General features: G+C 34.9%; 1 protein-coding gene across 1 annotated transcript; it reads left to right on the top strand.

Moving 5' to 3' along the window:
• LOC109843267 (uncharacterized protein C20orf24 homolog) lies at positions 4218-13994 on the top strand. The gene is made up of 4 exons (XM_020412199.1): positions 4218-4485; positions 4574-4677; positions 12859-12988; positions 13610-13994. The coding sequence occupies exons 1-4, from the start codon at positions 4357-4359 to the stop codon at positions 13646-13648; spliced, it is 402 nt and encodes a 133-aa protein (XP_020267788.1). The 5' UTR covers positions 4218-4356; the 3' UTR covers positions 13649-13994.

Genomic DNA, 14230 nt, shown 5'->3' with positions numbered 1-14230 from the left:
GGCTAAGATTTATGGTTTTATGAGCTAAAAACGAATGATTTTTAGCCATTTTTGTCATTTCAACCCGCAAATACATTACAGAGGCCAAAATTCACGTTTCATGAGAAATAACCCATATTTTTTGGCACTTTTTTGTCATTTCTACCCAATGGTAATTAATTCTTTAGATTACAAAATTTGTAATTTTATGAACTATATTACACGATTTTTGGCCATTCTCAATCCCTTCAACCAATTGGTAAATATTTTTCAAGGAGTTAAAAATATACAATTTCATAAAGATTAACATACTATTTTTACAAATTTATAGTCATTCAGACCAATGATAAATAGTTCACAATGACCAAAATTTATAATTTCATGAACTACAACCTACGATTTTGTTATTTGTTTATCCTTATTGGCCAATAATTTCGTAGAGGCAAAATTCACCATTTAATGAAGTATAACCATAATTGTTGGCCATTTTTAGTCTTCTCAACCTATTGACAAATAATTTTACCGAGCCTAAAATTCACAATTTCATGAGCTATAATACCTGATTTTTGGCCATATTTAGTCATTTTGACCCATTAAGAAATAATTTTATGGAGACCAAAGTTCACAATTTGATGAGATATGACCTAAGATCTTTTGTAAGTTTTATTTATTTCGGGTCAAAATCTACAATTTCATGAGTTATAATACACAAATTTTGGTTATTTTTAGTTGTTGCATCCCATAGGCAAATAATTTCATGGAGTCTAAAAATTCACGATTTTATGAGTTATAACCCACAATTTTTAGTTATTTTTGCTCATTTCTACCCTATAGTAAATAATTTCACAGAGTTCAAATTTTACGTGTTTGGGGGTAAGTTTAAAATTATTAGGGTGTTTTGCATTTTTTTGAAACTTTGATGGTGTTTTTTGCACTTTTTGAATTATTGAGGGTGCTATTTGCAAATTTTAAATTTTTAGGAGCTGTTGGTCATTTCTAGATTTTAGTCGTTGAGTGTAAATACTCAAATTTCAGGGTGTTTTTGTAATTTTTAAAATTTTTAGGGTGTTTTTACTATTTTTTAAATTTTAAGGGTGTCTTTTGTAATTTTTGAAACTTTATGGTTTTTTGCAAATTTCAAATTTTTAAGGGGCCACTAATAATTTCTACATTTTATGTGCTGTTTGTAGGTTTTGAAATTTTTGTATGCTTTTTTACAATTTTTTAAACTTTGAGGGTGTTTTTATAATTTTTTAAACTTTGAGGGAGTTATTTGCAAATTTAAATTTTCAAGGGTTGTTCGTAATTTTAAGATTTTATGTGTTGAGTGTAAGTTTTGAAATTTCAAGGTGCTTTTTATAGCTTTTGAAATTTTTAGTTTGTTTTTTTGTAAATTTGAGGGTGTCTTTTATAAATTTTGAAATTGTAGGTTTTTTAGGTATTTTTTTAAATTTTAAGGATATTTTTGCAATTTTCATATTTTACTGTGTTTTTCTCAATTTGTGAATTTTTGGGACTATTTGCAATTTTTGGTTAAGTTTGGATTTTGCGGGCGTGTTATTTGCAATTGTTATTACGTTGAAATTTATTCGGGGTTAGAGTAGATATTCATTTTATTTGGGTTAATTTAATTCTAACTCTATTCAAAACATTTTTTTAAAGAAAAGTTATGTCCAAGCTCCAAGTTAAGAATCATCATATGACCTAGCCCGTTAACAAAAATCAAATGTGTTTAAGACTCTTTTTTAACTTTTCTTTTTTCTACCTTATTTTTCTTTCTTATCCCTAAAATGCCCTTATCTTCTTCCTCTTCTCTTTCTTCCCTCCTCAGGTCGACAGTTTTCCTCTATGATTTCTTCTCTCTTCTATCATATTTCCTCCCTTCCTCTTCAATCTATCTTCATCTTCCTACCTTTATTCTTCTCTCTTCTTTGCCCAAAATTCTCTCTCCTTCTCTATTCTTCATACCAATGGTATTCTCTTTTATCATCTCTCCTCCATCTTAACTCTATTCTTGTCATTCCTCATTCATATTCTTCGCTTTCTTCGTCATCTTCATCTTTCTTTCCCCTCCTCCTTCACATTCTTCGCTTTCTTCGTCATCTTCATCTTTCTTTCCCCTCCTCCTTCATTTTATCTCCACATTCCTCCCATTTCCTATATTCTCCTCTATCACACAACAGCTGCAGCATCACTAAAAAATCGTTAGTGTTGCTTAAACGAATCATCTCCTAAGTCACGCCAAAGTTATTACTTAATAGTTAGACTTAATTCCTATCTCTCAGACATAACACCTAGCAGTTAAACGTAACATCTAATTGTTAGACTTAACACTAAAGTTTTTAAGTTAGGTGTTAAGTTTAACTATTGAGTGTTAACTTTAACTATTAAGTGTTAATTTCGGCGTGACTTTAAGAGATGATTCGTTTAAGTAAAAAAGGATAGAGTTTAAATGATATAGTAGTGCTTATAGAAGGAGGAGGAGGAGATATGGTTGAAGAAAGAGGAAAATGATTGAATAGTGGCTATGTCGGAGAAAAAATAATAATTGAGAAATATTGAGAAGAAAGAGAAGGAGAACGCAATGAGAAAGGAAATTGTGAAAGAGATAATGGTTGAGGAAAAGAAAAAAAAAAGAATTAAACACTTTCTCATGGGTTCATGAGAAAAGAAAGAGGAGATGAGAAGTTAAGGGTAAGGGTAGTTTACAGATAAAGAAAAATTATTTTCTCTATCTGCTTAGGTGGCAGCATAACACATGGGAGTTCTTAAAGCGGCTTAGGCACAATGTTTAATTTTTTAAAAGAATCTCTAACTAAATGGGCAAATGGACAGGTGTAAGCCTACCCATTAATGACCCATTTATTTTTAATAGAAATAATATCCACATATTTATGACTCATTAAACTAAATGGGTGAGTTTAGATGATCCATTTTAGTAGGTGGGTATGATTTGGCAGATGGGTTTGGGTTAGAATTGACATCACTGCTTGACTTGTATCCAATTATGACGAATGTAAATATGAGTTTTCCTTATTTATTCATATTTCTATCTTTAATTGGGTTACAACAACAACAACAAAACCTTTATCCCAAATGTTTGGGGTCGGCTACATGAATCATATTCATCCATTTTATTTTATCATGGGACATCACTTCTGTTAAGTTAAACATAATCACGTCCTTAGTAATTGCTTGCAACTAAGTTTTTAGGTCTATATCTAGATCTCGTAATCCCATTAACTATAATACTATCACATTTTCTAATTATTAGACCAAGAGGTCTCCGTCATACATAGCCAAACCATCTTAATCGATTCTCTCTCATTTTATCCTCAATATGAACAACCTCAAATTCACTATGGATGTGGTCATTTCTTATCCTATCTTTTAGTGTATACCCACAATACCATCGCAACATTCTCATTTCTGCTACACTCATTTTTTGCACATTTTGTTTGTTAATTGCCTAACACTCTAACCCAAAAAATATTGTTGGTTTTATAATTGTCCTATAGATTTTTTTTTTTAGAAAAATGTCTTAATGACCCAAAATATAGAACCAATAGAGAGCATATGTGAGATGACCCCTCCCTATTGCATAATAAGTTGGTCATGTCAGCTCATTATACAATAGGAAGAGAACATCTCACTTGCAGGTGTATCTAATCTATTCGCACCCCTTCATGTTTACCATAACATATTTGCTATTTAGGGGCTGTTTGGATGTTGTTGGTAAAGTTGTGTATTTATGACACAACTTGGAAAGTTGTTGTCCACCTTATCAATTTTACTTTTATAGTTTTCTTTGTTTGTTTTTTATTCCATTGGAATCATAAATTGCTTGTTTGTTTTGTAAATGTAACTTTAATTATTTGTTTGGAAAGTGTAAAAAGTGGTCCCAATTCAAATGATCATATTGGTTGGAATTATTTTTTATTATTTTTTCCTGACTTCAATGTCAGTTTTCTCCTAAAATCATGTCTTTTTTTTTATGAAATCACTTTACAAGCCACATCAGCATATGAAATCACTTTACACTATTTTCACAACTACAAACAAACAATTGAAAGTGATGAAAGCTGACATTGGGACCCACTTTTTTACACTTTTCATCATTTTACATGGTAAAAACATACAACCAAACAGCCCCTTAGCTAATAATTAATCTCTGATCCCCTAACTTAATTTTGTATCTTTCTGTCGTCATGATATCATCTGACTTCTAATAACTACTACTTTCAGAAATAATCTCAGATCCAACACTGACTCTTAAAAATAAACATATAATAAAATAATCCTCAACTTCATCTTCTTCCTCTCATCAAAACCCTAGCCCAATGCGATCTCGCGATCCCCAATCCTCAGCCTGTTGACATGAAGAAGTCCAAATTGCAGAAACCTAATCATCATCATCACCGTCAGCAGCAGCAGCAGCAGAAGAATGGCCACGTGATCCCCTTTAAACTCGCCAAGTTGCTAGATCCTGATGCTCCATGGGATAAGGTACTGAAAAATGCGAGAAATTAGGGTTTTTGATGCTCGAATTAGGGTTTAATAAGTGTTTTTTTTTGCTTGTTTTTTTGAGGTTTAGAATCAGTTATGCGATGTTTTGCATTGGATACGGCAGGCGCTGGGGCTTCTGTTTGGATTGCTATGGGGTGCGATCCCTGTAGTAGGCGCCATTTGGATTGTTGTGTGAGTTCTTTTTTTTTTTCTATTAGCTTATGGATTCAGTGATAGAATTGGTCTTTGTGGGTGATTGTTGAATCATTAGTAGTTCATGGTGATATGATCAGAAGTTAGCCTGAATTTAAAGTTCAGCAGAATTCATCAGCGTAAATTAGCTATCATCAGAACTACACCTGAAGCTTGTATCTTTAAGTGCACAAATTTTCAAAACCAACCCCTTTCACTATTTTATTACAGAAAACGACCTCTTTTCATTTTATTTAGAGAAACCGACCTGGTTTCAGCGCTGTCGCTGAAACCAGGTCGGTTTTTCAAAAAAAAATTACGAAACTTCACGGGAGTTCAACTCCCGTGAAGTTTAGTACGCTTTTAAACTTCACGGGAGTTGAACTCCCGTGAAGATTATTTTGCTGAATAAACTCCACGGGAGTTCAACTCCCGTGGAGTTTGTTGCAGCGTTTAAAACTCCACGGGAGTTAAACTCCCGTGGAGTTACAGGCTAAATTTCCCAGAGAATCGCTCTCTGGGAAATTTAGACTGCAACTTCACGGGAGTTGAACTCCCGTGAAGTTGCAGGTTTTACAAAACATGCACAGGCTGCTGTGCATGTTTTGTATACGTTTACTTATTTAACTCATATATACAACTATTTACCTGTTGACAATAATTACTACAATATATATATGAATTAAACACGCACGAATCAAACAATACTCAAAAAGATTACATATCGAGCTATAATTGATCGCATCTACTACACTTATTTCTCCTCCTAACTCCTTCACGATCGTCATCCATACAATTTCTAATTCGTACGGAACGAGGGCGCCCCGCCGACCTTTTACACAAAGGAGGTAATATCAGTGGCCCATCTTGTGTCCAATATCGACTATCATATGATGAACGAAAACACTCATTGTATGTTTGTCGATAGTTGTAAGTAGAATACCAAGCCGTGACGAACTCATAATGCGAAATCCTCACACCACCTTGTAGATCAGAACAAGCCGCGACAACATGTGAACAAGGAATCCATTGTAATTGCGGTACATTGCAAGTGCACGTACACGAGTGATCACTAACATGTTAACTTTGTAAGAGCGATTTTCTCTATGTGATATTCCCTCAATGACCTCCCATTCATTAAAACTGTATCTTACGATATGAAAGGATCGAGCTTGCACAATCCGAGTCGCTAATATTTCATCATTTTTCGGTGTGAGCTCCGAGCGGATATTTTCACCAAGTTCGCGACGTCGTAGAAAGAAGTTATTAAGTCTGTAGAATGTTTTAGCAACTAGTGACTGTATTGGCATACCGATTAAGTCTGTAGAATGTTTTAGCAACTAGTGACTGTATTGGCATACCGCGTGCTCCCCTGAGCACGCCTTTGAAACTCTCTGAAGCGTTCGTAGTCATCATACAGAACCGTCTCCCACCATCTTCACATAAAGCCCACTTATCAACATTGTGTGGTCCCAAACTAGTTTCGATCCAATCATGTGCAGCTCGAGAGATAAACTTAATCCTCTCTCGTATTTGATCATAAACTAATTTTTCTGTTGCACAGCCGGCTTGCCAAAGAAGATCTTGAACCTGACCGTTTTCATATTTCTTCTTGAAGTTGTCTCTAATATGTCGCAAGCAATAACGATGTGCATGTGGTGATGGGAAATGACGTTGGAGTGCTCTTGGAATTCCTTTCATCCTATCAGATATGAATGTAATCGGCCGCGCCCCCACACTAGGGATATGATACCTAATGCATGCAAAAAACCACGCCCAATTTTCTGTGTTTTCAATATCAACCACTGCAAACGTCAAAGGAAACAAACCGTCATCCGCGTCAACTCCGGTGGCAACAAGCAAAACGCCTTTGTACTTACCGTATAAGTGGGTGCCATCAATACTAAGAAGAGGATGATAATATTGGAAATCCTCAATACAAGGCCCAAATACCCAAAATACACCTGTAAATCGTCGTTCTTCGCCATCAAGAGGGTCTGATGAAACTTCATATACAGTCCCAGGATTTTCTCTTTTGAGTGCTTCAAGATAATGCGGTAAGATCTCATAAAATTTATCCCAATCCCTAAATATTTTTATCATCGTCTTCCTCCTAACATTTCAACACTTATTGTATGATACATCCAAGTTGATCGCTTTATGCACTAAAAGATGAATATCTTTTTACCGTAGATCAAGATCCTCCCTCAGATGCGGTAAAATCAATCGATATATAAAAGAAGAGGACGCATGCTTGTTATTCATCTCCAATCGAGGATTGTTACATGTGTGGACTCCGTTGTACGTCGTGATTTTGAAATGCCCACCTACTCTTACACCCGAACGTGAATTAAGCTTCCAAGGACAATTCGCATTCCCGTCGTAGTGTCCATCAAGATCTTCATCTTTACCATCTTTGCGATAAAAACAAACCGCATTATAGCTTGTTGTGTTATTTTTTGTTGGCCTAAACTTGACATTTTTTGTAATGGCATACGAGCGAAGCGCATGGATCAATTTTTTCTTACTCTCATATAGATCTCCCTTCACGAATGAGAAGTCCTCGCCCTGTGTATCATGACCGCTATTAGTGCCAATAGGAACACTTTCCATCACGGAGTTATCGATCCATTCTTCTCCTTAAAGTTCATCGGGCGGCGTATCCTCTAAGATAACATACTCATTATTAGCATAACACCCGTCAATGTGGTGGTTGTCCCCTTCATCGCGATCTATCAAGGTCATGCTATTAATTTGTAAGCCCTCCTCTTCATCATCATTCTCAGATTCAACACTTGCATTATCTTCTTGAACTCCCGTGTTATTATCGACCGTATTCGAAGTGCCAACAAACGAAGGACCGCTCATATATTGTGATTGTGTCCAACCTTCATCTTGTTGAGGAGATAAAAAGCCAACGGAATCAACATCAGGATCCTCCAACATACGGGAATACATTCCGTCATAATTCAACGATTTGCACAAATTCCTTTGATGTTTTTCAATGAACAATTTGATCGAACGCTTCTCATCATGTAAGACTCCAATGAGACTCATATCATAGTCACTTGATATTTGAATGCCGCTTGTCCTGTTCTCCATAACAGGATAATTGCAAATAACATTAAGGTGATACTCACGGGAGTTGGTTAATGTAAGTTTGTGCAATTCATTAACCAACTCATCGAAAGTACACGATTTTGTTATAAACAATGGTCCCGTCGCACCTCCTTCATAAACGGGCATATTATTTTTGAGGTAGTTAATCTTCCCATCATACGAACACAAAATTACGATTCGATCGTTCATCATTACCTCTGAAGAGTAAAACATTCAAGATCAATATTACACGAAAAGACTTTAAAATTTTATTGTTACTTATAATTAAATCCTATATCAATTTTAGGGAACCATAATTTTTTCCAAATTCATATACCGATGTCATACATATGTAGTAACACTATTTTTTACATTATTGATAATTTACCCTCTAAATCGACAAAATTATTTAAGTTTTCTTCACATAATTCATAAACCCTCTAAATCGACAAAATTATTTAAGTTTTCTTCACATAATTCATAAATAATTCATAATTAAATTCTCAAATTTAATTGATGTCATATAACACTAATTTTTAGATTTTTTATAATTTCACCTCCAAATCCACAAAATTCACAAAATTATGTTATTTTTTTGAGCAAATTTCATAAATTATTCACAATGAAATTCTAAAATCGACAAAATTATTGATAACACTATTTTTTAAAATCAATTAGATGTCATACATATGTAGTAACACTATTTTTTACATTATTGATAATTTACCCTCTAAATCGACAAAATTATTTAAGTTTCTTCACATAATTCATAAATAATTCACAATTAAATTCTAAAATATAATTTTTTAGATGTAATCACCATGAAATAGCGAGAAAATACAAGAAATTAAGAGAATAAATAATTTTGGGAGGAATTTACCCTCAATCTGTCGAAATCCGGCGACGACGACGGTTCCGACGGTCGGAATGAGGTGCCGACGATCGGAATGGGGTTCTGGCGGTTGGAGTCGGGTTCCGACGGTCGGAATTGGGGGGAGGCGGTCGGTTTTGATGTGGACGGCGGCGGTTGGGACGAGAGAGAAAGTTAGGGTATGGGGCGGTTGCGGGGAGAGAAACGAGATGGGCAAGCTGCTGTCGCGTCCGTATATATAGGCCGAAACTCCATGGAAGTTCAATTCCCGTGGAGTTGCAGGCCAGAATCCCCAGTGAATCGCTCGCTGGGAATTTTGGCCTCCCGTGAAGCTGCAGGCCAATGTCTCAGCGAGCGATTCGCTGGTGATTTTAGCCTGCAACTTCACGGGAGTTGAACTCCCGTGAAGTTTATTCAGCAAAATAATCTTCACGGGAGTTCAACTCCCGTGAAGTTTAAAAGCGTACTAAACTTTACGGGAGTTGAACTCCCGTGAAGTTTCGTAAATTTTTTTTGAAAAACCGACCTGGTTTCAGCGACAGCGCTGAAACCAGGTCGGTTTCTCTAAATAAAATGAAAAGAGGTCGTTTTCTGCAATAAAATAGTGAAAGGGGTTGGTTTTGAAAATTTGTCCATCTTTAAGTGCTACTTGCACTTTCAATGTGCTAAAGTTTCTATCTTGTTGGTGTTAATTGCAATTTAATACACTTCTCTCTTTGAACTTTTGATACGCTGAAGTGTAAATTTGCTCCAGCTTTACATTTATCTGCTATGTTGTTGTTCATAATTCTGCTTAAAACGCATCTCATTATTATCACATGTTGATATTTGAACTTTTGTACCCCCTAGAGTAAAAATAAACCTTCATTCTTCCTCCTGCTATTTAACCCTAAATCTATGGAAAATTAATATATTTCTTCACTTTCCCAAACATAAATAACTTGAATTTGAGATTATATTATAGCAAAACCACCCCTGTTGAACAATATCACCGCCAAAGCAAATTTATGGAGAATGATGTAATGGAAGATATTAAAGTAAAAGTGATGAAACTTTGGAGTATCTTTTGTGCAAATTCTTTTTTATTAATAGTTCTATTTACATATAGAACATAGTACCTCGGGCAAGTCAAGAATTTGAGTCCATGATATATATGTTGAAGATGGCCATTTTCATGTTGATATTAAAGTGTGCCACTGTGCCATCTTTGGATATGAACTGCTCTTGTAGGATCAAATTTTAATCTATTCTCTCTGGGATTTCTGTCAGGAATATTCTCAGCGTATTATCACAGCATCTCATGGTTGGGACTTGTTTTACAAGAGTGAACTTTTGGTCTTTTTATTTACTTAGTGAAAACAGGTTTCTTTGGGAAAAAGAGGTTGATTTTAAAAACGCAATCATTGCACATGTGATTTTTGTGATGAGACAAAAGGGAGTAAAGTACGATATGTTGATTGTGTTGAGGATTGTGATTGTGGAAAGTTATATGTGCAATGAACAATCTACCTTTCAATGGAATATTTTGGAGCCTAGACCAACTGTCTGGATAGTTCTTAGTATATCTGGTAAGGTCTACATTTCAAAACTATTCTTTGCAACTCCTGCAGGACAAAGGTGTTGTTTCGTTGTTTGTTGTATTAATTTCTTTGAGGAAATTTGAGGAAGCAGCATGAAATATTTTTAGTTAACGCTTGATCTAAAAAAAAGGAGAAGAATAATGTCTCATATATCTGCTGATATCTGTGGAGCTAATTTTTTAATTTTCTAATTTTCAAAATGAGGTTGGCTATCTACAACAACTCGATGTCGAGAACGGAAAAATATCAATCTAATCATGAGGTGAATTCATAGACAGGCTGAATACAAGCAAGAGAAGTTCATAGTATAGGACTTTTGCTGTGAGTTTGCATGTAAGTAGAATTTTCATTGTGTACTTTAACCTCATTCGACCATGGAGCCAAGTCCCCAGAGCTCCTTAGTTCAAGGAAAGAGTCTAGGTTGGTGATATGGTGATTTGGTTTGTATGCTGTCTGGTATTCATCTTCGAGGCTACAATTGGTCGATTGTAGAATCACATACTTTAGTCACTAGTTTAACATGAAGATCATTATATGTATATGTGAAAGGTGATTTTCCCCAAAAACAGCCCAAATGAAGCTGCTTTTTTATAACTTCATGCTGATGGCTTCATTACTGAGAGATTATAGACGGTCTCATAGAAAAGGAAATAAAATGGTGGGGCCGAAGAAGGATAGATCTTTAACAGACCATGTTTGAATTATACATCCAGGGAGGAAAAGTATTTTGCAAGTCAGCTATGTGAGGAAAACAGAGGAAGCACATATATAGGGATGGACAGCAATTTGTTTTATACCCAAGAGACACTAGGATTCTATTATTTTTTTTTCCTGGAAAATCACTCTATCACCCTAGAAGAACCCAAAACGAACTTCTTGTTAATCCTGATGAGTGTTCCTCTTGTTACTTGTTGATCGAGAGGCTGAAGCTACAAATAGCTTCACTTTTTTTTAGAAAAAAGAAAAAGATCCCTGAAGTATGGCCTAATAGAAACTAGAGACAACTGCTTCTTTAACCTTGTATTATTTTTAATATTTTACGCTGTAATTAGTTGAAAAAGGATACAGATTTTACATTTGACCAAATTCTTTATTCACCTTTGCTCTTAAATTCGGATGATCATGAGAATCTAATTATGTAATAGTGAAGTTTAGAGTGCTTGAAAAAAAGAAAGAATTTAAGGATTAGAGTTCCAATCTGTTGACTAAATTTGAGCATTGTGTTAAAAGGAAGCATGCAAGAGGATTTGGGCATAAGGAGGGGAATGTGGGAGGAAATTTGAGGAATTTTCTTCTGAAGACAAGTATGAGGTGAAGTTTGAGGTTTATGATTTAAAAAGGATAGAAGAGCCCACTAGATACTTGTCAAGGGTTGGAGAGAGAACCTGACAACTAGTAAATCATGTGTAAAAAGTTATATTACTGTATAATTAACCATCTTGAAGAATCATCATACAGCTTAGTTGGTCTAACATTCAAATCTTTTCCATGTTTTGGACTTTTAACCTTTTATCTGGTGCTGATTCTAGTGGTTATTTCAGAGCAAATGCTTGCATGGATTGGGCTCGGATGTGGATTCCAGTTCTGTCTCCGTTTAGTAGCCATAGCTAAAAGGAAAAAGAGCAATAAACTACTGGTGTACATATGTACTTAAAATATTAAGATACGTTGCTAAATCTCTATTAGATTGGTGCATCTGCTGATTAGTGAGAACATAAACAGTTGTAAGAGAGTTGTTTGGTGGCCAAAAAAGAGCATTACTTCAGCACCATTTTAAATCGCTAATTATGTACATACATACTTATGAGGCAAACATACGTATATAGTTATAAGAATAATATACAATGTAAATCTTTATTAAATTTGTGTATCTGCTGACTAGTGAGAACATAAAGAGTTTTAAGTGCAAATAAGCTGTTCACCACTGACTTGTATCGTAAATCTAGGGTTCATATGTTTGTGGGGCTCCTTTAGGGACCACCTGTCTATATATGATATAGGTAGTGATGATAAATAATAGAAGAATCGATTTCACATTGACAATCATGCCATAAAACGTTGCCTCTGTTATTTCTTAGCATATGGCATTACCAGTTGAGCGGAATTAATTTGAGCTTGGTTATGTTCTAGACATAACATCTGCAGGCTTATGCTTTTGTCAGTACAGGGTCACCAACCCTAATTTCCTTTTTGTGCTTTAGTAGTTTACACCACCTATAACATTTTCACTGCAAGCTTTACAGCTGTACCTGAGAAATTAATCGTCTACTTAGTTTAACACAGTCTGTGAAAATCAGCTAAGTAGTTTATACAGGTTAGAATCACAGATCTTTTCCACTTTTTGGTGACTGCCCTATTCTTCTATGTTAACTAGAAATTGGAAAATGCTTATCAGAAAAATAATCCAGTTTCTAAGTATGTTTACCCCATTTCTCCAGATAAGCCATAGGAACATGGTTGTTTCTCAAACAGTTGTATATGTTACAGGATTTTTTCTGAATGCTATTGGACTAAATAACAATTGATAGATAAAATCTAAAATATCACATACTATATGAGATGAAGTTCTGCATCTATAAACTATTTGAATTGCGACATTGTCTTTCTCAACACTAGCTACGATACATTCAGGTTTTTGGTACTGTCTTCTGGCATAATTTATGGATACTATGCACATGTGCTAAAGATCGATGAAGAAGAATTTGGAGGCCATGTAGCATTGCTTCAAGAGGGTCTCTTTGCTTCGTTCAGCCTCTTTCTGGTAATCTATGTTCTCCTTATCTTTTCAGCTTCCGGTGATGATTCAATTGCCAACTTCAGCAAGATAGCTCTATCGCTGAAGTTGGTCACTCTATAGCACTCGACCCTCTCATAAACTCTATTATCTTAGGTAATTAAACTAAGGTTAATTGCAGATACACCTGTAATGTGGTGAAGCAGCTAATTATACAACGTAAACTACTTTATTAGCACTTACGTGCATTAAACTTCATGAAGGTGTTATATTTGCATTTAATTTAGAGGAAAAAAAAATTCTTTTTCCCTCCAGTAAGAATAAGGGTTAAAGATAATTTATTGTCAAGTGATTCCTACATGACGTCTCAACTAAGCAAAAGAAATGATATTGTCTGGAGTTTAGGGGGTGGAAGTGCTAATAAAATAATTTAGGATATATAAGTGAGAGAAGGTATGCCCTCATAGTACAAAACACATGTCTGCAATAAACCTGTTAATTTATAATTAAGCGTACTGATTTCAGATTCCATAAATGTATACTGGGTTTAATGACTCGCGGCAAAGATTTTGCTTTCTTGTGGTATATATGCATCCAATAAAACTGAATCAATTGTTCTAATGAAGTTCTTGTTCTTCTTTGTTGCAGCTTGCCTGGATACTAATATACAGCTTAGCACATTTCTGAGCGGTTTATCTCATCGATTCTGGACTGCGTTAGGATATTCTCTCTCCTTTCCGTTTGTATTCTACTTATATGTCAAGCAGTAGATGTTTGACCTCACATTTGATCTGAGAGAGAACTTTGAGTTCACTGGTTATCGATATTGGATATTACCAATATCGCAAGGGTAATATTATGTTATCTATGTTTCAGGGAAGTAATGTTACAGTCTTCATACTTTTTTACGTCGATTTGCGACGCTGGAAGCATGTAGCTCAGTGAACATTTTTCAGGTGTGATTTGTATAATACAGTCACTAACAAATTAGCTTATGAGTTGATGTAAGTTTAGTTGGGTACTATTTGATCCAGTCCCACCTAACCGTAGCCAACATGAAAATTTGGAGGGGGGGGCAAAACTTTAATATGCCCAATAGTGTCCCATTAAGAATTTGGTTTGCCACTTTGAAATGGATTTTGCATCTTGTAAAAAACACGTTGGAAGAATGCTGCTGCAAGCTTTAAAAAAATTTTAAAAATAAAAATAATATCACCTCATTAAAATAAATCTTATTAAATCAAAGTAATAAATTATCTACTTCCAAGT

Source organism: Asparagus officinalis, chromosome 5 (genome assembly GCF_001876935.1).
Source record: "Asparagus officinalis chromosome 5, Aspof.V1, whole genome shotgun sequence".
Lineage (NCBI taxonomy): Eukaryota > Viridiplantae > Streptophyta > Magnoliopsida > Asparagales > Asparagaceae > Asparagus > Asparagus officinalis.
This window is presented reverse-complemented; position numbering and strand designations above follow the sequence as displayed.